Here is a 24,783-nt window from a genome sequence, read left to right as displayed (position 1 = left end):
GAAAGAAAAGCTGACATAATCATTAAACACGACTCTCTACTGCCCCCATGTGGACACACAGAGAAACACACCAAATACAAAAAAAGCAGGGAAATGATTTTAGACAGTCCAGAGATGCACAGAGAAAGTGGGGTTTAGATAAACTCTATTTCATTTACAAACCACATAATTTATTTTGCTCTATTTACCGCTTCTTCTTGCCGTCACATTACCTGTCTTTGTCTGCTATTTATGTCTGTATAACCAAAGGGGTATTATGGGTTAAAATGAAAACATTTAAATCATATATCATCTTTGACTTAATGTTTATTTCTTCATTTGATATCCGTCATCATCCACTTTGTTGTGGAACATAAACATTTTAGCACTCACTCTGAACACATTCACACATTAATAGTTTGGAGAAGCCGTACCTCCACGTGTCATACATACTAATATCACACCGACATTCAACATGGTAAAAAATTAAAGAAAGAGAAAGATGACATGAAAATTCCCCATCAGTGGTAAAAAGATTTTAACAGCAATTTCCATTCACCCGAAATTAAACTGTGACAGAAAGTGCAAGAAGCCGAGAGTCCCTGTTTATAGAACAAACGAAGCAGCTGAAGAGGCATCTTTATTTGACCTGTGTTTGTTTACCCATAATGATCACATTATTACTATTATTATTATCATTATTATTATTGTTATTATTAGAAAACTGTTCTCCACACGGGCTGTGAAAAGTGACTCTACATCAGGAACTCAAAGTGCAATAGAAACACAAAACCCATGATTGACACTTTCAGACAAGTTAATTCAACTTAAGACACATTTAAGAACCAGTTCCCAACATAAATAAACATTCATATTTACATTAGGAGGCCTGTAAACCCTCAACTGTTTGTTAAAACTACATTAATTATTACACTGAAAAGACAGTGAGGGCCATAAATCAAAAATTCAACTCATTGCTATATTATATTACAGGACGTCAACAGACATTTGGCACAAACTGTCTTCAGCATGGCTGCACAGGTTTGTTTTGACTACCTATCACGGCCTGTTTACATGGGTCTGTATGGCTGGTTCAGAAGAATGAGTGAATAAATGTGTGTGTGGCTGCACAGATACACATGTGTGTCGATAATGTGAAACTGACAGAGCGATGAACGAGTCAGTGTGACGTTTATTTAGGAGCTGAAAGGTTGTGTGTTGAGTGGCAGTGATTTACAAACAGCTTATTTATGGTTTACAATTGGATGTGAGATGTTTTTTTATTTAATTTTTTTTTTAAACTTCAACTGAAGCGGCGACATCAGGTGCAACAGTAACTATCGGTCCGGCTGTGAGAGACACTAACTGGTCAGTGCTGGCGAGATGATCCGGACTAACTGGACACTAGATTCTTTTTAATAACAGCCTCCATTCACAGCTGCGAACCATAGAGGACATTTCTGCTGTTCTGTAGTTCTTGTGCATTTATCATTTTAGCTGTCTTTTTTTAAATGAAATCAAATAAATACATTATACATTCTGTTTTTTAACACATCTTAAATCTTGACGTTTATCGTGATGAAAGGTGGGGGACAAAGCTCCAAGCTGATTAAAGGACAGCAGGATTTACACACGGAGGAATGGACACAAAAACACACGGTCATGTACTTGTGGGTTCCCGTCACAATATCTAAATCACAGGTCACAAACTTGCGACCTGTGGGCCACTTGTGATCCCCCAATCATTTTCATTTATTTTTATTTACAGATTAATGTTCACAAATATATATATATTTTTTTTATTGTGAACTACCTACTAAAGTTTGACTTTTTTTCTTACAGACGAGACTCTAAAAGTGGCCCCCAGGTCATTTTAGTTTGAGACCCTTGATCTAAATAAACCTATACTTTTTTCTAAAACTCTTTGAAGTGTGGTCTATTTCCTGAATGGAACACTGTCTATTTCTGGCATTGTCGCGCAGACTGAACACAACATGTTACAGTCAATCTGTTAAGAGCAGCACAGTCTTTGGTCACTAAAATATTAACACTTCCTTTCAAGTACCAGTTTAAAGTAACAAAAGAAGCCAATACAAGCTGCTAATGCCTAAATATATATATATATATCTATCTATATGAAAATTGTAACACTGGTAAATGTAACAGTTTGGCTTCTGGCCGCACAGGTTTCCTAACAACATTTCAGTTGGGTAGTTTGGAATATTTTATTTATTTATAAATGACTGCACGTTTCAGCGTTGGGATTTGCATGTTTGTGTAAAAAATACTAGTGTGTATATCTGTGTGTGCGTTTCAGTGGAAGTGTCCCATGGCCTCAGCAGCCTTCATTCTCACCACTGGATCTGGATCTTGGAGCAGCATCACTAAACCTGTGCATGAACACATCACAGACATCAGAGCGGTTAAAACCAGTGGACAGAAAACATCAGCTGTAAGAAAATGAAGTGGTTGAAGAATATGGGAACTGTCTGGAGGAAGAGAATTAAGGAAAACATTGAAGTGTGATTACAAACTTTAAATTGTGGAGGGCAGCATTACACCTCTCAGTGTGCAGCCTGGTGAAAATATACAGTAAATAAAATGAGGGCTTTCCGTTTCAGTCACCTTTAGTGATGGTTCCCGTATTGAGGTGGGAGAAATGCTCCTCTGAAAGGTTGCTGAGCAGAAACCCTGATTAAAACAAACACACACAGATTACTATCAGATCATATCAAAAACATTGCTGTGCAACAAATACCACCAAGGCTACCACTAACACTGTTGTTGGCCTTGCTCATGTAATAATATGAATTTTCTATCTGTCAAATTATGCGATCTTTGGCATTTTGAATGGACTGATGTGACTGAATAAATTGACATTTTCTTTTCGTTTTTCAGCTGCCATGAAATATTAGGACAAACACAGGCCACTCTTACCACACTTTAGCCTATAGAAGCAGTTTTTCCTCATAATATTCTGTTTCAATACTGCACACAACTTTCCAGTATATTATATACGTCATTACAGCATTGCTAAAACAACAAAACTCTTGCAGAGTACTGTATATTGTATCTGAAGATCTTCTTTTGCATACCGATTACTGTCAGGACGTTTTATTTTGTCTTGAGTGTTGATTGCCTAATGGTGTCCAGCCTGTGACCTCCTATACTGATTTGACAAAAGAACATACATCTAAGATCAGAACACAATGGACAATTTAATTTTTAACCGCCTCCCAGCTCACACAACTGACAATTCCCTTTTTTCCTGGAAGCATCTGGTTTCTACTGCCAGAGACAAGACACCACATCTCAACTAAGTACAGGTTACAGGTGAAAGTATGGTGAACATTTTTAATAAGGTTGTATGCAAGAGGCCTGTGTGTTATTATAAAGCTGCAAGGTTGTGGCTGAAATGAGCAGCATTTTCTTTTCCTCAATAAGGTGTTGATCCAGTCATACCTATGAACATGGCAGCTGCTGCTCTGACCTCAGGCCAGTTGCTCTTGAAGAACTGGATGACCGATATGTGGTAGAAGTTCAGCATGCTTGGAAAGTCCTGGATCTACAAAAACATGAAACTCACGCTCAAACATCAAATAACTACAGGAATCTCACCTTAGTGTGTAATCACGTTAAAAAAATTTTTTTTGTTTTTCATGTGCTTTTGTACAGAGTTTTGCGTCATCTTATTACAGCAGTCCAAATGGAAAAAACAGCCAGAGCAAATGAATACATCCTTTCTGGTATGCAAATATATATGTCCGGAAAAGCCTCAATATTCCTACACATTGGACCTTCAAGTACAGATCATGAAACAATATAGCCAAAATTGTGTTTGTGATCGTGTGCATCTTACCAGGTACTTGGTGAGGTCATTGATGAATTCTCCGTAGTGTAAGCTCTTGTCATCGTGGAGGTGGTTCTGAAACATGGTAGTGATCTGATCTGATCCCACCACAGGAGCGCACACACGCATCGCAAACTTGCACGCCTGGAAAATACCATGTAGTGGTCAATCTGTACATGTATGTGGAAAGTACAGCATGTGTGTGAGTGTGTGTGTGTAAATTTCCTACCTTAACCACATGTGCATTCGGGTCCACCAGGTGGAGCAGCAGACTGACCAGAACATTGTGGATTTGGTCTTTAAACACTTGCTCTCCAGAGCCAAACTTGGACAGGTTTCCCATTAGGTGGATGGAGGCACAGCGGATTTCATCATTCTCCTGAATGAGTAGACAAGATGCTGACATTGTTGTGTTTTTTTAAGGTGAACACTCAGAAATACAGCTTCACCTCATGGGAAAAACACCTAAAGGAGACCAACTCAGAAGTTTTCATTTTTTGTTTCCCACCAAATCCATTTTTTCCTCCACGCTTTACTTAAGTGTAATATCTGCAGTACACCCCTCAGCCACATGAAGGAGCTCATTCATTTTCCACCACATTATTCCATGATTCTGAAAACTGCTCCTGATATGCAAGTTGTGCTCTCCTCCTCACCTTAAACACTGCACTGGGATCCAATACTTAAAAGCAAGTTGATCCACTTATTATATTAGCAACATGTAAGTAAAAGTCAAAAGCACAACGCATATTTAGAGTACTGCTTGACTGCTTGATAATAATAACTGCACTTAAGAACAAGCCTGCTTGTCCAGATAATAAGCATAAGCATTTCCAACAAAATCATACTGTTCTTATAAATATACTTATTGAACCTAACTGCACACATTCTGACTGTTTTTCTGGCCTGCCAAGGTGGACGGAGATGGGCTGAAGCTCAGAGGGGATCGGTCTTTTCGCCATGGCTCCCAAACTCTGGAATGAGTTGCCAATTAACATTAGACAGGCCCCTTCACTTCCTGTTTTCAAAGCTTGCACTTCTTCACCTTGGCGTTTGACACAGTGTGAGGTGTTTTGTCTATTTTTTACAGCCCTGTGAGTGTGAGATGTTGTGTTTTAATGTATTTGAAGTAGTATTTATTTGCTTTAATGTTATTTTAGCTGTTACTGTACAGCACTTTGGGCAACTGTGTTGTGCTCCATAAACTGGATTGGATGTTTTCAATAACATCCATAAAACAAATACGACTTAGAAATTCAAAATAATATTGAGTGAGTGTTATAGAAATATAAAGGGCACATTAGATGATTTTACTGTGAATTGGGAAATGGTAGTGTATCATCTTTAAAAAAGTGGGTTTTATCTGGAATTATAACAAGAAACTTACACTTTCCAAGAACGGTTTAATCTTCATGAAGATGTACACCACCAGTAAGTGGACATTCTTCTTGTCCAGGTACAGGAGAACTTTGGACAGACCGGACATGGCCTCAAGAGTAATCAGTTTACCTGCAGGAGAAAAATAAAGAGGAATATTTTAATCAGTGATAATCAATCCAGGATGAGTGGCTGAACATATGGAATAACTAACATGATAAATGTCTTCAGCAATCACTGAAATAAATCAAGATGCGATTAGTTTGCTGTCATTTTACCTGGATCATCTTTCTCTTCCATGCCAGAACTCATGGCTGCTAGCAGCTCTTTGGCATATTTATTCACCTGGAGGGGGAAGAAAAACAAAAGGGAGAAAGCTGTGAGTGACAGAACAGCTACAGTTGTGCGTGCATGCGTGCGTGTATAGTAGCACATAAATGATGTGCAATCCTGTGTGTGTTTTACTTTTTCGGGAGACCCCACTGCGATATTTCCCAGCCCTCGCACAGCCAGCATGCGGACAGTGCAACTAGGGTCCGATATCCTCTCCATCATGTTGTTCATTAAAACATCTATCAACATCAGCTCCGACACCACATGATGGTTCAACAGCTGGAAATGACAGAGAAAAAGCAAACACATCATGGATTAAATAAGGATTATGTCACAATACTGATTGTTCATACTCACTTCATAACTTTAAAAACAGGACAAAGATATTGACAGATGAGCCATAAAATTCAAGGCAGTTACAGCTTAGTTATTTGACAGAGGTACTTGAGGCTCTGGGGCCTTTAAAGAACAATCATAGGTTAAAGGAGGTTTATCACCTCAGAGAAAAAAGCAGTGACGGTGATTCTCTGGCATTCATAGATGTTGTTCAGGGAGGGACACAGACACTCCAGAATGGCAGGCAACCTGGGACCAGCATGTTTAGCCATTGCCCTATAGAAAAATCACAACCACATTCATATTTACATCAACTCTTTACAGCAGTGCTTTGCAAAGTGTGGGCTGCGGCCTGAAGAAAATTGAAATAATAAAAAAAAAAAGGGTAACATAATATATATAATATATTTCACATTATGTTATTCACAGTTAAATGTTACATAATGTGTTTCTTTACAAATACAACATAGGGTTTCTCAGTGATGGCTGAATGGTCACTATAGAGGTCATGATGAGCACTGATTGAAACAGGTGTGTCCAAAAGGGCCAGATTTGATAATGACCAGCTAAATTTTACCAGCTAAACTAATGAAGATGATACATAACTGGGGCATATTTTCACAAGAAAAATACAGGAGAAAAATTGAGAGTAATTTGTTGTCTTCTTAAAAGGTCCAAACATGTTCAAAAAAACATAGCATACTTTTTCCTGATGATCTTTGCACTAAAATAGGCAGTTTGTATCATATATCATTCTTACAATATTACAAAAGAGCACAGTATCTGGTGTACATGCAACAAGGGTGTCATAATGCATCCATCTCCCTTTATGTGAGTGTGTCTCTACCTCGCTAGTAGTGTAATTCCAGAAATGTGTGTGTTTGGTTCTCTCATTGTGTCCCAGGTATTATCCTCATCCATCCGTTTCATCACCTCATCTAATTGGGCTCGTGCTAACAAGATTTTCAGAGCATCAGTGGCGACCCTGGAACCAAAAAATAAAAGACATTTTGACCAATCAATTTTACTCCACACCCAAGATTAGACCTTTGTACAAGACAAAAAGGCAAAGATGCCTACCCTGCTACATGGATGGGGGATGTGGATTTAGTGTTGTTGTCCCTTGGTGCGGAGACTCCGACACTTGCTCCTACTCTGACAATGAGACAGGAAAAGAGCTGAGGAAACTGGCTGACAGCCGGCTCCTGACTCTGGCCATTTAATAACAGCTCTTTAAGACCACATGTCATCTGGGAACAAAGCACACACAGACACAAATGTTAACAGTAGCATCAAATCTATTCTGTCATTTGTGTTTGGTAAGGAACTGCTCTAGTGCATCTTTTATACAGTAGCTGTGACACATATTGAGAAAAGGCTAATAATTGAAGCAAACTTCAACTTTTAAAGGCACTTGTTACATTGCAGTTATTACTTATTTCTATCACACGGAATGTGTATGTCGTTGTGTATAAACACCACAATAGTCAGTAATGTGCCTGTGAGTGTTTATAACTTACGGCCAGTGGCTGATTTGTGGCCATCTTTGTTGAGCCTCCTCTTATCATATTCTCCTTCTTGTCTATGTAGGGCGCCATGATCAGGAGCTTCTCCATCACCATCTCTATGATCTGATTGGCTACGATGGGATCTGCCCCCAAGGCCATCCACATCTCACTGGTCCAGCTGGACAGATGGATAAAAATTCAAATATATTCATTTTACTACATTGCATATATACAGTTTAAACCATTTTCTTCTTAAAAACATATGGCGCAGAATGATTTGTCAAAAATCATTAACCACAGGGGGATTAGTTCAAGTTTCATCTACTTGGATATTTAGTGTATAGAAACATTATATACCTGTCATAAGGAAGTGGTTGGTTAATTAGTGCATTTATGACAGTCTGTAGATGCTGTGAAGCCAGGATTAGCACCGTCTGTCCTACCGCCACTCTCACCTAAACACAAGGACCACACCAAATTTATTCTTTGAGTAAGACACAAGTTAACTGTGAAAAAAAAGCACATAAAAGCTGATAGTTAAATTACAATAAGCTCCAGAAGATTCTGTGTGGCTTTTAACACAACAACATGGAAAAAAGGTCCCACATTGTATTCACAAGCACTCAGAAGTGACTGAAACAAAGCCATGGAATGATAAATATGGGTGCTAATTGTTCAGACCTGCTCCTCCGTGATGCTCTGCAGACGTGTATGGAGCACCTCCAACATCTCTGGTACCTGACACACCAAACAACACAGACAGACAGAAAACGTGTTTTGTGTGTGTGCACCACCATATAAGCATATTATAAGCATATTGGATTATCTTTTTGGCCTATGCCGATATTAAAACAAATTCTGTGTTAACACTACTAAATGAGCGTGTTGACGTATGTGTGTTACCAGTTCTTGTAGTCCCGCTCCTCTGTTTTTCAGCAGTGTGTTCAGGATGACAGATGAAGCTCTGCAACAGTTTGTCTGAGTGTCGACGAGCCCTTCAAACAACATGAAGATCAACGTTGCCAGCTGCTGCTGAGGCAGACGTTTACTCATCACCTGACACGCACAGGGAAACAAGCCAGTCACACACAGTCCAACTGTACAGGTTGTTAAATATGTTGAAGCAATGTATTACTTTAGTTAAGCAGATAAAACACAACATTCATGTGTGAATAAGGTTTGTCTTTGATGAATGCAACAATATGATTATTTAACAATAACTTGACTAGAGAAAAGTTGAGTAGTAAGAAGTAAGATATACCTTGGTGAGGTCTGAGCAGGTCTTGTAGAGAACAGAGTGGTCAGGGTTTTCTAGCTGGTTTTTTAGGGTCAACAGACCGTCAACCGATTCATCCTTATAATCTAGTGCAAAACCTACACAAAAAAAAACAGGAAATGCTTTAAAATGTAAAATCTAGTGGAAACCAGCAGCTTGACAAAAACAAATCCTTGTATGTTTGAGTTAAAATTACAGTTTGACAGATAACTGAGCCAGAGAAATTTTAATTAAAGGACCTTCATAACGTAGCTGTATATAAAGCAGCGCGTATATACAGTCAACAGCAGCAGGGCGTACAGCGGGGTGAGGGTCAGAACAGCGAGGAGACAGTCGACCAAGCAGAGCTCCAAAGTTGTGGAATGAAACCATGTTCTGGACAAAAAAAAAAACAACAGAAAGGTGCCAAAAAAGAACATCAGCGTGGTTTAATATGTAGACTTCATGACTGAATCCAGTGAACATGTGTGCACATACATGTGTGTGTGTTTACCTTGACAGTCAGGTTATCCAGGTAGTAGGACAGAACATGAGCAGTTGCTGTGATAGCTCTCTCTCTCTGGTGGTCCTGTCCGGAGCTCAACCATGATTCAATGTGCTGCAAACCACAGCAATACACACCATGTGTCAGACAACATGTTAGGAGATTCATGAGAAACAACCCGAGGAGAGAAGAAACAGATAGGAGGAAGTGAAGGATGCAACTGATGCTGATGAAGAAACTTTATGTTTTTACTTTCTCTCACAACAAAACAATATATTTCAGAAGAACAGGGTGGTCTCTGTGTTTATCAAGTTGTACACAAGTTTTTTAGTACTTTGCAAAACAGAAAACTAGGGTAGTTTTCATGAAGGCGTAGTCGAGGAGATCATTGTGAGGAAATTGAGATCCTTTGACATTAGCAAGAGCCATTTACATGTCTTTTATCAGATAATCTCCTCCCATGTCCTCCTTTATGCTGTGCATTTGCTAAGGAGGCAGTGATCAAAAAAGTTTTTCATATCAACCCAGAATGAGTCATTCTCACAATAAAAGAGAATGAAGAACAAACTAAAAACAACTATGCTCCTCAAAGGCATTTAAAAGCTATTTTATTGACTGCCTCAGTGTTCCTCTGAACATTTTAAAGGTACTTTGTTACCAGCAGCATTAAGGTTTTTTTTTATGATGTAAATCACTTTGCTAATGTATTTTTATTTATTCATTTGCTTATATAGTTTGTAGTTTGGTATGTTTGGTGGCAAACAAATTTCCCCACTTGGGGAATAATGAGGTCCCTCCACTAATCCACTCCACTAATATAAATATTATGGCATTAAGATGAATAAAGAACCAGTGTGTCTGAAACACCAGGCCTCACCTTGAAGACATTCTGCAGGCCATCAGGCGTGGGCTCCTTGGCCAATACACTCTTCAGCAGCTCCTGCAGTGCAGCCATCGTGTCTTTGTATAATGCCTGTGCAGATTTACCAGGACATTGTGAAGAAAAACATATTATTTGGCCTCTAATTAGCAGCTTACATTCCTAAGCACAAACCTAAACAACTCAGGACGGTGCCAGCTGCAACTCTCTAATCACAAAGGCCTTGGTATATTTTCGCTGTGCCTAACCTGACTGGGACAGAGGACTGATTACTCAACTATGCAGTCCTCCCAAAGGTCAGCTCTATGTATCAGCAGAGAAAGGCCTCCAAAACCCTTTAAATATCCTGACTCTGGGATACAAGGGCAGACTGACAGAGGATGCAAATCCTGGTGAAAAGGGTTAGCGAGTGTAAAATGCACAACTGCATGAGACAATGTACAGGATATGAGGGAAAACCAATACAGGGTTACCTTATTGGTGGTCTTTTACCTTTCTCTTCTTGGGGTCAAGTATCTCTTCTTCTTTAGTTTTCTCTGGAGTGTGTGTCTCAGGTGGCAAAGAAAACACACTGTTGACACACACCTTTAGTAGGTCAAAGATCTCATTCTCACTCAGCACAGGATCCAGTGGTCTGAAGGACTACAGGTCAAAGATAATGACGTGAGAAGAACACAGTCCTGATTCTGTTATTAAACCAGAGTTTGTATACTGTATATGTGCTCTGGTAAGTGTCTGCTGTGTGAATTTCTGTAGTTGGAATTCATCATTGGAAACCATTGTAATGTAAACTACGTATCAGCTATATTATTAAGCATCATCAAACTAAGCATTGACTAATGCAATGTAACATTTTTGTACTAATTATTCAGTTTCACTGGAAATCAAAGCCTTCAGACAGCACTGAGAGTCAAGTTGGTTAAGTGAAGTGAAGGATACAATAAGTTGGCACAAGTGGTCATCACAAGATGGCGTACTGGAGTCCGTAATGTATCAGCTGGCTCTGCCTTTATAAAATCCTGTACAGGGTGGATATTAACAACAGAAAGAGATATCAAAAAAATTATTTCCATTGCAAATACATATATGTACATCTATTAAATGTTTTAAAAACAGACAGTTTATTTATCTTTATACAAACCAGCATAACAGTGATGAGCTCCTGTTTGCGGGAGAAGACGTAGCCTTGTTTCTTCACACACTCACTGATGGCTTTGGCAATGAGGCCTACACTCTGAATCAAACTCAGTTTCATAGTCAGGTCCTGGATTAAAGCAACACACACACAGAGACAGGCATACACATACGCGCGCACACACACACACACACACAGAGGCAGAAAAAAAAGACACACAAAGAAATAAAACAGGAAAAATTATAAGACATAGATCGATGCAAAGATTGGGGTCAAGAGGAAAAGTAGGCTAAACGTGAACAAAATTGGATAATTGCATTTTCTAATTTATCAGGAATGCAAACAAGGCAAAGCAGCTCCTTTACCAGATGCAACTATTACAAATAGCTCAGCAAGCAAAAACAATCTAGAATCATTCCAGCAATATAAAAGTCAATCAATCCACTCAGTCTATCAATCAAATCAATCTGAGTGCAGTGTCACAGATTGATCCTCCATGCCTATGGATGGAGAGAAGTTAGAAATCAGAGTTGTGTGATTAGAGATTGGTTAAACAACAAATCACCAGCAGGCTCTTGTCAAAGAAGTGACAGAAGCGATTGAAGCCTAGAGACATGAACAGATGTTAGAAATTACAAAAGTCCTTTCACGCTGAGGGTGAGACATTGGTGAGCATTTACAGAACAGTCCACCAAAAGGGAAAGATGTCTAGAATCCAGTGTGTAAATCATGTCGAGATAAAGATTATCAGAAAATAATTGTGGTGGGTCATTCAGAAAAGAGCTTCTTGATTAAATTTAAGTCAAACTGATTTGTTAAAGGGCAGCAGAAAACAAAACATTTAGAAGCCGATCATTGCCACTGTACTACACTGAGATTTATAGAGGTGCATCATACTTAAGCCACATTTCACTGAGGCTGAGCATTTTCACAGATGAACACAACTAAAGTCAAAGGTTTTACTCAAGACTTAAAAAACATAAAATAAACTTGTGCTCTACCACCCTGATAGATAGCTTATTTAAAAATGGGGATCATTTATGATCTTAAATCCATCATCCACCATGACAAAATACAGTTGATCAAGTCACCCAAATGATTAAAGTCAATAAAACTTTAAATAGTTGTATTATTGTATCTTTTCCTAAAGTTTTTAATGATGATATCATCACCACTGGGCGGCAATTTAAAAAAGTAAAGAAGAAAAGCATAAGGAAAAAAGCAGAAGTTAACTGGCAAATATCAGAGGACAGCAACAGAGAGCTTGTGTATTCCTGTGATGATACCTTTGTCTCTACTTTTATCCCCAGAACCTGTATGAAATAGAGGTGATAAAGTCATGAGCCCACATCAAAACACGGCCAATACTTGCAAGTAAAGTTCTACCGTCTAGTCGTCTACTTTGCTGCTGACTCAGCCACATGTAAAATGTGACTGTTACACCCACTCTAAAGAGGTTCCTTCTGCATTAGACAAAAATCACACATCTTCAGAAAAATCATGTTCATAATGTGACCTGTTGATCAAATAACTGCAAATAATCGCACACTATCTAATGTAATCTAACCTTAAAATATAAAAATTGCATCACTATTAATAGCAAAGGTCAAAGGAACAGCAGGTGTCTCCCTGTGATGTTACCATAGCATTCTCATTACCTTGGTATTGAAGTGTTTGCTGATGCAGCGAAGGATATCTTGATCAATGCGATTTAGTATCTTTTCTGGAGGAGCGTTTAGAGCCACTTGACCATAACACAGGATTAATGTGCTCTTCACCTTCTCTACCTCAACATCATTACGCTCCTGCGGAAAAGGAAAGGAGGGAGAGATGAAAACAGACAGTGGAACAGGTAATGCTGAAAGATCTGAAGAAAACAAGTGATATCTGTAAAGAAGTTGCCATTGGAAAATACTGAGAAACTTCTTAATACTTTGAGCAGGTTGAAAATGCTTGGCGACTTCTTGAAGGCGTCTGATTTGCCAAACTCATCCAGCTTAGCCAGAGTTCCCTCTAGGTGGCTGTTGGCACACAGACCAACGCCTAATGCAACTCCCTGAAAGAAGACAGACACAAAAGATTTAATTTTACGTGTCCACAAATTAAAAACATCTTAACAACATGTAATTTCAAGTGTACCTCTCTTTCCAAGGCGTCATTGTGTCGTGCTGTGAGCAGGACTTCCTGCAGCTGTTTTTTCACCACCTCCTTGTTGAAACATTGTTGAAGAGTCACTCCTATACACTGATACAGGAAATTCTACAACAGACAGTTAAAAAAAACAATTTAAAATGTGTAATACAGATTATAACACCAGTAGTACATATATTATTTTTCCTTATGAATGTTTTGTAACCGTGTGAGGTAGTGGGCCACTTTACAGGGTTAAGAATCCACCAACACTAAACATCATTCCATATTTTATGAAACTAATAGCTCCTTCTGCCTTTTGAGATTCAGAAGAGAAACTTGTGGCAGTGTCAAGAGATGATCATAATTTAGGAGATCACAACTCCCAGAGGATGGTAACTACTGTTAAACAACATCTTTTTTTTTTTATTTTTTATGAGGGCTTAACAACTTGACAAAGCATTAATAAATGTAATGTCACATGGCATGACTGTAACTAAACCAAAGAAGCTACTCGTAATCAGCTGACTCTTGACTTGTGTTAGAAATAAAGGTTTTGAAAGCATTTTACCTTCTCCTCTAAGGCGTTGTTGTACGTGGAGAGATAACGCGTTGCCTCGGCTGCCAACTGACACACCCACTTGTCATCATCAATAGTAGCCAGGGTTTTAGACAAGAACTGGAGATCATTTCAGAAAAAGACAGATTTAATATGTTCATGTCACAGTGAACATCAAAACATGTTGTGATGTGAATGAGACTACAGTATGTTCCCATCTGGAAAAGCTCACCTTGAGCAGCTTCTCATCCCAGTGCTTCTTATCCAGGCTCTGTGATGTAGACTCTGAAAACAATAGTACACAAATTCAGATTATGCTACAATGGAGGAGACAGTAGATATTGTACATGAGAAATAACAAGAGAGAAGGACTCAATAAACCATTCCTCCCTCTTATTAGATTATGAATTCCACTGCAGAAAAGTCAGGCCTTCAAGTTGTGGCAGTAGTAAACAGTAGTGGTGCATCACGTTCTCTAATGACATTATCAAGCATAGATGTGATAAGATTTACAGAGACCACGTTCATCTCCATACCATCTAGTATACTCAGCAGAGCAGGTATCTCTTTCTCCCAGAGAATCTCTGTGTTGGGGTGAATGTTGATACCGAGGATCTGAAGGAGAGACAGGGACGGCGCTCCATGACCTCTGCTATTGAATGGGAATGCTGCATTCACCTAGGACCACAAAGGCAACCCAGGACACAACACATGTGGATAAGCAGACTGCCATCAACAACGCAGCAACAAAGAAACATCACAGTAAGTAAGAAGAGACTTTTAACAGAAGTATTTTAGAGAAAATTAGCCCCGTCAACTGATACAGATTACTGACCAGAAAAAGTAGCTAGTCAACATGGGTTGGGTTCTAAACTCCACAAACATTGGCCTCTGTGTTTGCCTTTGGCACCAAAGACGTCACAACACTTAAGCCAGTTTGCTTTACTTACCAGCAGTCTGATCATTAGCGTTTGAGGAGAAGGGAGGTTGACTGGAGGAGAAAAAGTAAGACACATTACCAAAGAGTTGATTCTACAGAAGAGACTCATTTTGTTATAGTTAATTCATGATACTGCATTTTTCAGTGAATCACATACAATCATTCCACTGATTATAGCCAGTGTAGGCCAGCTTTGTCAGTAAATATTTACCTTCCTGTGTAAAGTTTATGTTACAGCTGGGCTCCTGGTTTTGTTTCTTCTTGTTGCCCAGTATTATCAGACTCTTACACAGAGGAGTGGTGGCATTGCTGTACTGGGAAGGGGTCAAATAGTACAGCAGCTTGGGCCAGAGCACCTGGAAACAAAACACATGTGTTAGGTATCTCAGCGATATAATGTACCTCCTTTTTAAATAAATACAAGAAAACAAGTGATAACAATTGAACTTCAAGAGCAGTTAACTGATTAGGGTAACATGGATTATTTACTCACAAATTAGAAAACCAGACAGATAAGTAAATGGCGATAGTATACATACATCAGCTAGACGTCCCACAGTGGTGGTCAGGAGATGAAGGGTGTTGTCACACATTGTCCTCAGGGACTCATTTGTCACCTCTTCTGGATCTGTGGGCTTCTCGCCACGCTGAAGACACACACAGCACAGATTAGATACAGATTAGCAGTCCCTCCAAATAGTAAAGTGAAGTCTGAACATATTTCGACTTTAACTATGCCATCATTTGTGCTTGCGTACGGTCATTGCTTTCCTTTACTTTTGCGCTTTTTTGAGAGGATGGAAAAATTATTTTCCCTCTTGCTGTAACCTTCCCATGCAACCCATAATATATACAATCAAATAAGCAACCCAAGTGAGTTGAATAGTAAACACACAGATGCAGTTACCTGGTACGTGTCAGGTAAGGCACAATGTTGAACTATAAATCGAACAAGTAACTCCCCTCCCTCTAACTCCAGATAACCATGATGAGCCATTGCACTGATCACTTGGACTACACGCTTCTTCACCTGGGACACAGAGAAACAGAATTACAGTGCAGGACAATGTCAACAGACCTCTTCAAGTAAACCAGATTGTTTGGTAAAAAAGGTATCTCAATTCAAAGAAATAAAGACTAGAAGGAAATGGCTGTTCTGTCTTTGTGTGTACATTATGTGTTACCTTGTTGCTGTGGTCAGCCATTGGTTGTCTGATGCTGGCCAGAATCAGCAACTTTTTGTTCTCCATGGTAGAAGCTAAAAGACACAACAATTTAGAACAAAATTATAACCAGAAGAAATAATAAACAATTATAACAGATGACATAAGATTCCTTGATATAATTCAGGCTCAATGACAAATTATTTTTCTAGAATAAGTTATAAGTGGATCTGAGAAGTGTGTGTTGTTGTTGTTTTTCTCACTGGTGGAGTTGATGAGGTGGCGAAGGACAGCCAGGGAGCCCATCCTACTCCGCTCATTACTGTTTTCCAACTTCTGAAGTACAAACATAACCAGCCGGTCTGGGAAGGAGTTTGCTACACAAGAGAGAAGGAGACTTAAGTTGTCTGAATGTCACAGTTAATATGATTATCCAATGGGTGAGCTCATTACCATTCTTGTGACTCCACAGAACTACAACAAATAGAAAAGCCTCATGCTGTTGACAACATTCAGCTTCACATAAAATACACTTAAACATTCACCAAAAACCTCTCCCTATTACTGTGCAGAAAACAGCACAGTTAAACAGTATCAACAACAGTCGATGATCATTAGACAGATAAGAACAGAAGCACCAACTGAGGAACCTCAGTACCTAATAAGCTGAAGCAACGCAGGACCTCATTGTGGTTCTTGACAGTAGGAGGGTTATTGTAGTCAATAGGGGCAGACGCCTGTGGTAGACAAAGGAAACGATACACTGTCAAACAAAATAAGTTCTGGTTATGACTGATCACACATGTTCCTTTTATATAATCAGGTCAAACATGAGGCATTTACAGTGCAACAAGGAGCTCCTATTTAATATGAATCGAAACTGGAAACAAGAACTGAGAATTTTCAATGCTAACATTTGCATTCAACAGCTTGTGTTTTAAGTGCTTTACAAGGTGCTACATGCATGTACAGTTAATTGTTTAATTATGGAATGATACTTCAAAGCCCTGTTTAAGAATGTGCCCACTTTAAATTTTGCTGGTGCAGTAACTTCCTAGTGAAATATTCTCTGTGCCCAACATCACTGGGAGAGTAACTGTGGTAAAATGTTGCAACAGTAAAAGGCATCAGGCCAAATGTCAGCTGACACACAAGGATATGAAAACATCTGACAACAGTGATCCTCTGACAGTCATTTGACAAAGGTGAAGTTGAGACAGAGAGGAATAATCCAGGAACAGTTTTGTGGTTTAAATATGGTGAACTGTTCCGTTTCTGGACAGGTAGAGACAGAGTTTTGATTACAGTTTGTATGATAGCAACTGAGTCAAGTGATAGAAAGTGCTACACAGGGAAGCAGCAACTATCAGTGGTCAGACCAGATGGATCCAGGTACAGCTGTTATCCTGTAGTATTGTGAATAAGCCTTGTATGCTTGTGGTTTGTGCGATGCCTGTCACCCGGCACACCCAGTGTTATTTTTTCAAGTTCTGACTTGACAACATCCCAAAGGTAACAGCTAAAATCTGTCCTGTTGAAATATTCTCTGATACTTCAATGGAGCAACTTCTCCATTTGCTGTACTACACGAAAAACGCGTTTTACAACAATGGAAAAAAAACATATGTGGCATGGCCTTTTTCATTTGAAAACAAACACCATAATTGTCTTTTCAAGTGATCAACTTTACATGTCAAAATTAGGTTAATCAATCTGCATTGAATATTTAATAAATGTCATTGTTCTGTAAAGGACAGGTCAAGTCAATGTGTCTCTAGATTAAAAAAAAGGAGGGAAATTGCTACTACCATGACCTTTAATTAACATCTGTATCAAGCACCAGTCACATGGTCCATGCAAATTTAAATGTGCAGTATTTATTTAAGTAATGTTTACCTGGTGATGTAGTGCAAGGAGCAGACTGTCGAGTTGGGTCTCCAGCACTCTGCTGCCCATGTTGACAGAGGCATCAAGCACTTGGCACAGACTCTGAGTAAAGAAAAAAAGAAAACACACTCACCCTTCTGAAAATGTTACATTAAGTGTGTGACTTTAGAGTTGTTTTAGAAAAAAGTTTTAACCAGAAATGAGGTCGATCAAGACAATAACACTGTAAATGAGTTGAGGAGAAGACGTATCATATTAGAAAAGAAAATGTGCAAAAAATAATTAAGATAAGTTTGTTTCAATTCAATTGTGGTTTGGAATTTTGCACCTTAGAGCTGACATACCGGCAATAAACTGTATATTATACACACCAAGCTGAAATAACAGTTGTCCTATGATGGATGCCTTTAGATAATGATTCTCTACCTTATATCAATGATATAGCTCACTCATACTAGATTACATACAAACCTTGCTGATGATGAAGTGCTCATTGTTTTTCTTGTATAGCGAAAGCATGGTGGGAATGAGTTTGGGAATTTGCTCCTCCAGTTTATCGTTGGCCATCAGATGGCACATAGAGCCAACTGCCTCGGCCACAGTTAACCTCAACTAGAACACAAATACCACACACACACATACACGCACACACAGAAAGACAGGATGTCATGTGATGATAAACCAAAACAATTAAGCACCATTAGGGGAGTCTTCCTTCAGATAATGAAATATTATGAAACAGTCTTTGTCTGTTCTGCAAACTAACACAGATCTTTGTATGGTGCAACAAAGGTCTTAATATCCTGACATGAATAAGTCTGATTTCCACTTAAGTGTTGATGGTGGAGATTAAGGAACAAGTAAAATCAGTCATTTAAAAAAAGGCATTTAAACTTATTCCATTATTCAAACATTAATATTGTGGCCATGTCATTATAAACCTGTATTTTTCTTATTAGGAAGTAGAATTGACTATCAAAAAGAAATAAAGGACTATCCTTATTTTGTTTTCCAGTGTATATTTACTTTTATATTGAACTCTTAGTTTAAATACATAGGGATGCCAATGTTAGTGTAATATACTAGAATACAATGCAACTTTGGGTAAAAGACAGTGGATCAATCACTTCATCAGGAAGTGAAATAATGAATAAAATAACTGCTGTTGATTTAACAGTGTAGTTTTTACAGTATTCCAAAAGGACAGCCATCATCAACATGCTGTGTATCCAAAGGTCACAGTGTCAAGCTTTAGATGGCCTCTGTAATAAATTTACTTCCCTCAATAATGCCTAAAATGTGACTGCTGAGCCATTTTTGAGGCCACATGGTTTTCTGTCTATCATAAGACATCGTTTAACCCTCAAAATTGATATGACCTTACCTTAGACTCCCTGCTTTGTATCCAATTATTAAAGAGAATTTCATAAGCAGCATAGATTTCACTGGAAAAAGTGTCTTTCCTGACTGTGGGATCTGGAGCCTTGTCCAAATTGGCCAGATACTCTAATATACTGTCGCTGAAGTGACACAGAGCTGGAGGGAGAGGAATAAAAGAGGAAATTATGGAGAGAAGAAACAATATTTTGAAATTACCGCCAGATGACAGAGGAAACTTGCTTATTTTGAAAAATGAATTTTATTGGAGAGAAAAAATTGATATAGTACAGATACAGTAGTTCTTACCAGAAGAGAAGGCCCATTTCATGTTATCATGTTTGGCCATGCTCAACATGGGCAACAAGGTGCCAAGAATAGCATTCAGGAAGGGTACCATGCCATAAACTAGGGAACACAGAACAGCACACATTAGTACAGCATATAATAACCTACCACTCTCTTCTCCAGAATGTAAAAAAGTTTTAAAAAATTACAAAAAAATGGTTAAGGTTTTTGGTAAGAACTAGTGAAATCCTAATTGACATATTAGACCTTAAAATCAGTAGTATCTTCAAAGACAAAATGTTACAATGCTTTTAGGTAGCATTAGTATTGGGACTCCACAGTTGAGGATAGAAACATCCAACTACTGTCATTTACAGAGACAGCCCCTGAAAAATCCAAGGTTTGTGAGCAAATCACTGATTTTCTGAGTGTGTGTTGTTGTGAATGCGAGCAATTTCTTACCATTGGAATCAGAGAGATTGGCCAGTGTTTGGATGACAAAGAAATGAGGAAGGACCCCCGGCTGAAACTTGTTTAGTATCTCCTCCATAACGTCGTTGATATGTTTGTTACCGACAGCAACCAAGATATTACTGGCTGCCTGCTGCCAGTCAGGGATGACCTCCTGAAAATCACATAACATCATTTATCATCTGTTCACTGAGATCATTTAAAATGAATAAATAAAAAAAGAATACCAATTGACAAATTTTTACTTTTGATCGTGTCATCTCATCTGATGCTAGAGAGATTATGCTTTTTATTCTGGGGGAACTGATCTCCTCTATCCTGCAGCCAGCAATCAGCTCAATAGTCTGAAGAATCACAACTCTGTGACTCACGACCAACTGAAGGAGGAGAAGAAGAAGAAGAATGTTTTACGTACAATACATTGCATGTTTTCACTTCCATCAAAAAGGAATACAATCTACTGAGCAGATCATACAGACAGATACAGAGAAAAATATATCATGGTACATTAAATACCATGTCAATAAAACAGGGAATACGATGTCCTGTGTCAAACACATTTCCTCAGTGTTATCATCTGTTAATCACAAGTCCAAGGACTGTGACTGTAACTGATATGTTTTGGATTGTAGGGAGACTGGTGTTCTTCTATTTTATTTTATTTTTTATTTTAAGCCAGTGCAGGTCAAATGTTGGTGTGTAGATATAGAAAATTAAGTTCTGCCATTTTGTATTGCAATAATATTGTGCATGCTCAAGAAAGTTTTTTTTGTTTGCTTTTTACAAAAAGGAAAAACAAATGCGAATACTGGTGAAATTAATTTCAAATTCCTACATGCGGCAATACTTACATCTTGTATATGTGTGAGATAGTAATGTATGCATTTATATGCAATTACTGTGTGGTGAACCACATGCTAGAGGCTCTGAGATGCCATTAAAGAGTAATCAGGTTTAACAGATTAGAAGTGAACTATTGTTAGCTGAGGTTAATTGAGTCAAAACAAATCCACTGTAAAGGCACAAACATTTTCATCATAGGTAGGCTATAGCTATTAAAATCCTGCTTCAGGAAATCAAAAGCAGGGGGGACTTCCCCTGCAGCTTTCAGGCTGAATGTGGACAACAAGATCACATGGCACAGCCACAGCAACTGATTACTGCATGTAAGTGAATTGTTCCAAGACATGATTACTGACTGCACAATTGTGGGCATGTGGTTAATGCTTATCTGGCTTCTGTGAAAAGGGCAACACGATCTATTTACGTTGGTCTTGGTAATGTGCAGAAGAAATACTGATAACAGCAGGAGTACTAAGGCACTTTGAAGTGTTTAAATGGATAGTATGGTGCATAGTGGGGGTGTATTCTGGGCTTTTACCTTTGGGTGTTTCAGGAGGTAGTCCTGACACATGGCTAACACTCGGTCTGGCTGTAGCTTTCCCAGGGTTAACATAGACTTTCTGACCTGCCTCTGGACCTCTGGGTCTTTATCAGTGGCTGCATCTAGAAGAGCCAGGGTCACTTCTAGAATGGAAACCATAACAGAGTTACAGAAGAAGCTGAAGACAAATGAAATAATCAAAGAGAAATAAAAAAGAGCTCACGTTCAACATCTGTCTCATCCATGGTGGACAGAAAGAGCTCCTGAGAGCCTGTGGTTGAGCTGATGTTTTCCTCCTGGGGGTCAAATGTACAGGGGCTTCTTAAAGATGACAAGCAAAGTATGATGTGTAAATATTGCATTATTTTCCACCAAAAGCATTCTCTGGTACACGTCAGCATTAGGATATACTAATTTAATATTAGAGAACCCATATGTTAACCATTAAGAGCAACTACTATGCAGAAGTATATACAGCATGTGTCTCCCTACAAAGTTGCACGTATTCTCTGAGGATAAACTCAACAGTCTCATGTCCTGCAACTAACATTATTTTCAATATTGATTAATATGTCAATTAAGGTCTAATTTAATTGATTTGTTGTTTGGTCCATAAAGTGTAAAAGAAATCTGAAAAAAATTAGATGTCTTCTTACATATAAAAATTATTTTCACTTTCTAGATAAAATGGGGGATGCAAATCTCGGCAACTATATAACCAGCTCTGACGAAAAATGCACCCCCTGTTCATTTTATTTTGTGGGGATAAAATGGTGGTTCTCATGTTATATTTGGGTGAATTTCACCTGAACAATGTGTATTTTATACATGCCACTTTCATTGTGGCTATCAAATATAATAAAAATAGGGAATGCACATATCAGCAGCTCCACAATCAGCCCTGTAGAACATTTGTGGGCTTAATCATTTAAATTTCATAAATTCACTTCTGGCAAACAAATTCACACAGAATTTGTCTCTAGAAATTTTCGTAACGAGAACGTTACTAGTCGCTAAGTAACTCAAAACATAAACTACCGTGCTCTGAGCACTTATCATCACTAATACATGTCAAAAACTATCGCCTTCAAGCCGTAGCTTGCCAAAAAACTATGAGGTTGTCGTTATCCGCGTTCCTGTCAGACACACGCAGAACTCGACACAACGCCGGTGCTGTTCGTGTACTAGTGACACACTTGTCACGGTGCCTTTGGTAGTTCTCGTTATAGCATTTACCATAAACCTGCTCGGGTGCTGCTGCTAGTGCTGCTAACCTGGGATCCCAGTCATATTAGCATGCTACGCTAGCATCCACTGCTAAGGAAGTGTTCCAAAGTGTCCCTGACGTCAGACAGAAAAAAAACAAAGATTTACGAACTTACCAACTCCCAGCTCAGTGTCCGAGAAACAATAGCCCCACAGACACGCTGCCCTTTGTCTTTAGCCGGGACAACAGACGTCCCTGTCACTGACACACACAAACGGACAGGACTGTCGGCTGTGTCGGAGTCTGCAGGTGTAAACACGCCTCATCATGTGTTCGTAGTCAGCAAAACGTATCAAACATGGGGGCGGGGCCACTGAGAAACACAGCACCGCGGAACATAGAGCTGCTTTTCGATCCGATTAGATGAGACTTTCCTACACTGTGGGAAGTGAAAATTGAAAAATAAAAGTATTAGTAAGTGATGATTAGTAAGTGATGATTACTATCTCATTATTATGAGAGTCATAATTGTCTATTCATTTTGGCCAAGCATTTTATTTTATTTTCTTACATCACTACTTCATTGAACAGTGAGTAGGCAAAGCTAAAACACTTTATTTTCTCTATCGGCCTGACTGTATTTGGCTTGTAGCAATTAACTAATGTATGTACTATGTACTATGTACACTGTCCCATTTAGTTTAGATAATGTCAGACTGACTGTGATGTGCATTGACTTTGGAAATATGACTTGCGGGATATTGTCTCAAGAAATATATCACTCAATTTTGGTTAAAGGGCATCTCCTATATAAGATCGAAAGGACAAATATATGTGTATTGAACAAGAAAAACGATTGATATTTTGTGACCCGATGCAGTACTTTTTCTCTTTAAATACACATTCATTTGAGCATTTAAATCTATGGATTTGTGCATGTTAAGTTAAGATTGTTTTTTTTGTGTTGGCTTTTTATGTGTCAAATTAGAAAGGTCACGTGACTTGTACTTTATGTCTTGAACATGCAGACTCAGGTCTGTGAGGCAACAGTGCTTAACACTTCCTCAAATGGATGTGGACTCCTTCGTTTATCTGCTGTTGTTGTTGTTGTTTCTTCTCTAGTTCTCAGATCAAAGAAACAACAGATTCTTTTTATTTTAAACCCGCATGGGATTTTGGTCTAACCCTGGATTTCCACTGGACGCGGAACGGCCGCGGCGCGGTTCTGCTTCGTCCTCTCCCAAACGTCAATCCCCACCGGGCGCGTTACGGCAGCGGCGCGGAGCCTTTGGAGCCAGCGGTATTCACGGAAGATCGCGCGATAATCTCGAACGGACGCGAGATCCCGCGATAGACTGTGTGTATAAAGGAAACAACAACAACACAGCTTCTTTCATTTCTCCACTTCCATAATCAGTCTCTCGTCGTCCATTGTCTCCGAGACCCTCGGATCAAATGACTGTTGACCTGGGAGCACCGGTTATGACGTAACGTTGAGGTGAAGTTGTGACCTGCGTATTGTGTTTTATTTTGAAAGGGGGGCGGAAGTGTTTTACTTTGATACTGTGTCCGACTTCCTGTCTTGTGCGATCTGCTTCGTTGAAATTTACGAGGTTCAGCAGCGGCAACGGAAAAAATAGAACTGATTCCTATCGATAGCGCTGCGGCGCGGCGAGCCGCTTCTGGGCCGCTGCTGATCCGCGCCGCAGCGCGGCCGGTGGGAATGCTCACATTGATTAGAATGGAAGCTATTTGCAACGGCTACCGCGCCGCGGCCGTTCCGCGGCCGTTCCGCGTCCAGTGGAAATCCAGGGTTAGGGACTCTGGCAGAAGTTATCAGCCATTAACATAACCAGGATCTTCTCCACCTGTTCCTGAGCTTTGCAGTTTCTTCTTTTAGGAGGCACATCTTTCCTCTGTTTCTAATTTCTCTTTGTTCATAGTGCGCAACATTCATCTGCTGTGAATAAAGCAGAAAAAGATGAAAAAAAACACCACACACTGATATTACTTACTTATTCACAATTGAACAACAACAACCACCTTCAGCTTACTCAGGTTCACTGAGCTCAATTAGAAAAGTATTTACGGCTGAGCTGAATAACAGATCATGTGACCAATCACAACATAGTTTTTTTTTTATCACTATGGTGGAAACAAACATCATCAGTGTTACATGAGCATAATTTCCACTATCATCTTGTACTATTTGGACTTTC

The 24,783-nt window shown here is 39.0% G+C and overlaps 1 protein-coding gene across 3 annotated transcripts; it reads right to left on the bottom strand.

The window, feature by feature from the left end:
• Positions 1 to 288: 288 nt before the first annotated feature.
• mroh1 (maestro heat-like repeat family member 1) lies at positions 289 to 22,886 on the bottom strand. 3 transcript variants are annotated; one of them, XM_058647916.1, is made up of 45 exons: positions 22,740 to 22,886; positions 21,581 to 21,653; positions 21,355 to 21,500; positions 20,219 to 20,350; positions 19,965 to 20,127; positions 19,524 to 19,622; positions 19,222 to 19,373; positions 18,309 to 18,449; positions 17,847 to 17,939; positions 16,609 to 16,687; positions 16,214 to 16,327; positions 15,972 to 16,045; positions 15,695 to 15,817; positions 15,327 to 15,434; positions 14,999 to 15,143; positions 14,798 to 14,838; positions 14,384 to 14,525; positions 14,080 to 14,132; positions 13,860 to 13,967; positions 13,298 to 13,417; positions 13,092 to 13,214; positions 12,817 to 12,963; positions 12,445 to 12,471; positions 11,165 to 11,287; positions 10,963 to 11,042; positions 10,516 to 10,657; positions 10,021 to 10,116; positions 9,153 to 9,257; positions 8,899 to 9,034; positions 8,645 to 8,757; positions 8,287 to 8,439; positions 8,065 to 8,121; positions 7,741 to 7,838; positions 7,396 to 7,561; positions 6,956 to 7,125; positions 6,723 to 6,860; positions 6,037 to 6,151; positions 5,672 to 5,818; positions 5,485 to 5,551; positions 5,217 to 5,338; positions 4,059 to 4,208; positions 3,839 to 3,973; positions 3,442 to 3,544; positions 2,605 to 2,670; positions 289 to 2,369 (listed from the first exon to the last, which is right to left on the bottom strand). In XM_058647916.1, the coding sequence occupies exons 2-45, from the start codon at positions 21,600 to 21,602 to the stop codon at positions 2,293 to 2,295; spliced, it is 4,911 nt and encodes a 1,636-aa protein (XP_058503899.1). In that variant the 5' UTR covers positions 21,603 to 21,653; positions 22,740 to 22,886; the 3' UTR covers positions 289 to 2,292. The 3 variants fall into 3 exon arrangements, with proteins under 3 accessions (XP_058503899.1, XP_058503897.1, XP_058503898.1); XM_058647914.1 differs by lacking the exon at positions 12,445 to 12,471 and having other exon boundaries at positions 22,740 to 22,868; XM_058647915.1 differs by lacking the exons at positions 289 to 2,369; positions 2,605 to 2,670; positions 3,442 to 3,544; positions 3,839 to 3,973; positions 4,059 to 4,208 and adding an exon at positions 4,220 to 4,803 and having other exon boundaries at positions 22,740 to 22,868.
• Between the last annotated feature and the right edge of the window lie 1,897 nt (positions 22,887 to 24,783).

This window comes from Solea solea, chromosome 13, assembly GCF_958295425.1.
Source record: "Solea solea chromosome 13, fSolSol10.1, whole genome shotgun sequence".
NCBI lineage: Eukaryota > Metazoa > Chordata > Actinopteri > Pleuronectiformes > Soleidae > Solea > Solea solea.
This window is presented reverse-complemented; position numbering and strand designations above follow the sequence as displayed.

What these genes read in the sequence shown, in the direction of transcription:
- mroh1 (XM_058647916.1), bottom strand. Translation starts at nt 21,602, where the DNA reads ATGGATGAGACAGATGTTGAAC. An exon ending in TCCCCCATCCATGTAGCAGG is followed by an intron (nt 6,861 to 6,955) that starts GTAGGCATCTTT and finishes TTTTGGTTCCAG; the next exon opens with GGTCGCCACTGATGCTCTGA. An exon ending in CGAATGCACATGTGGTTAAG is followed by an intron (nt 3,974 to 4,058) that starts GTAGGAAATTTA and finishes GGTATTTTCCAG; the next exon opens with GCGTGCAAGTTTGCGATGCG.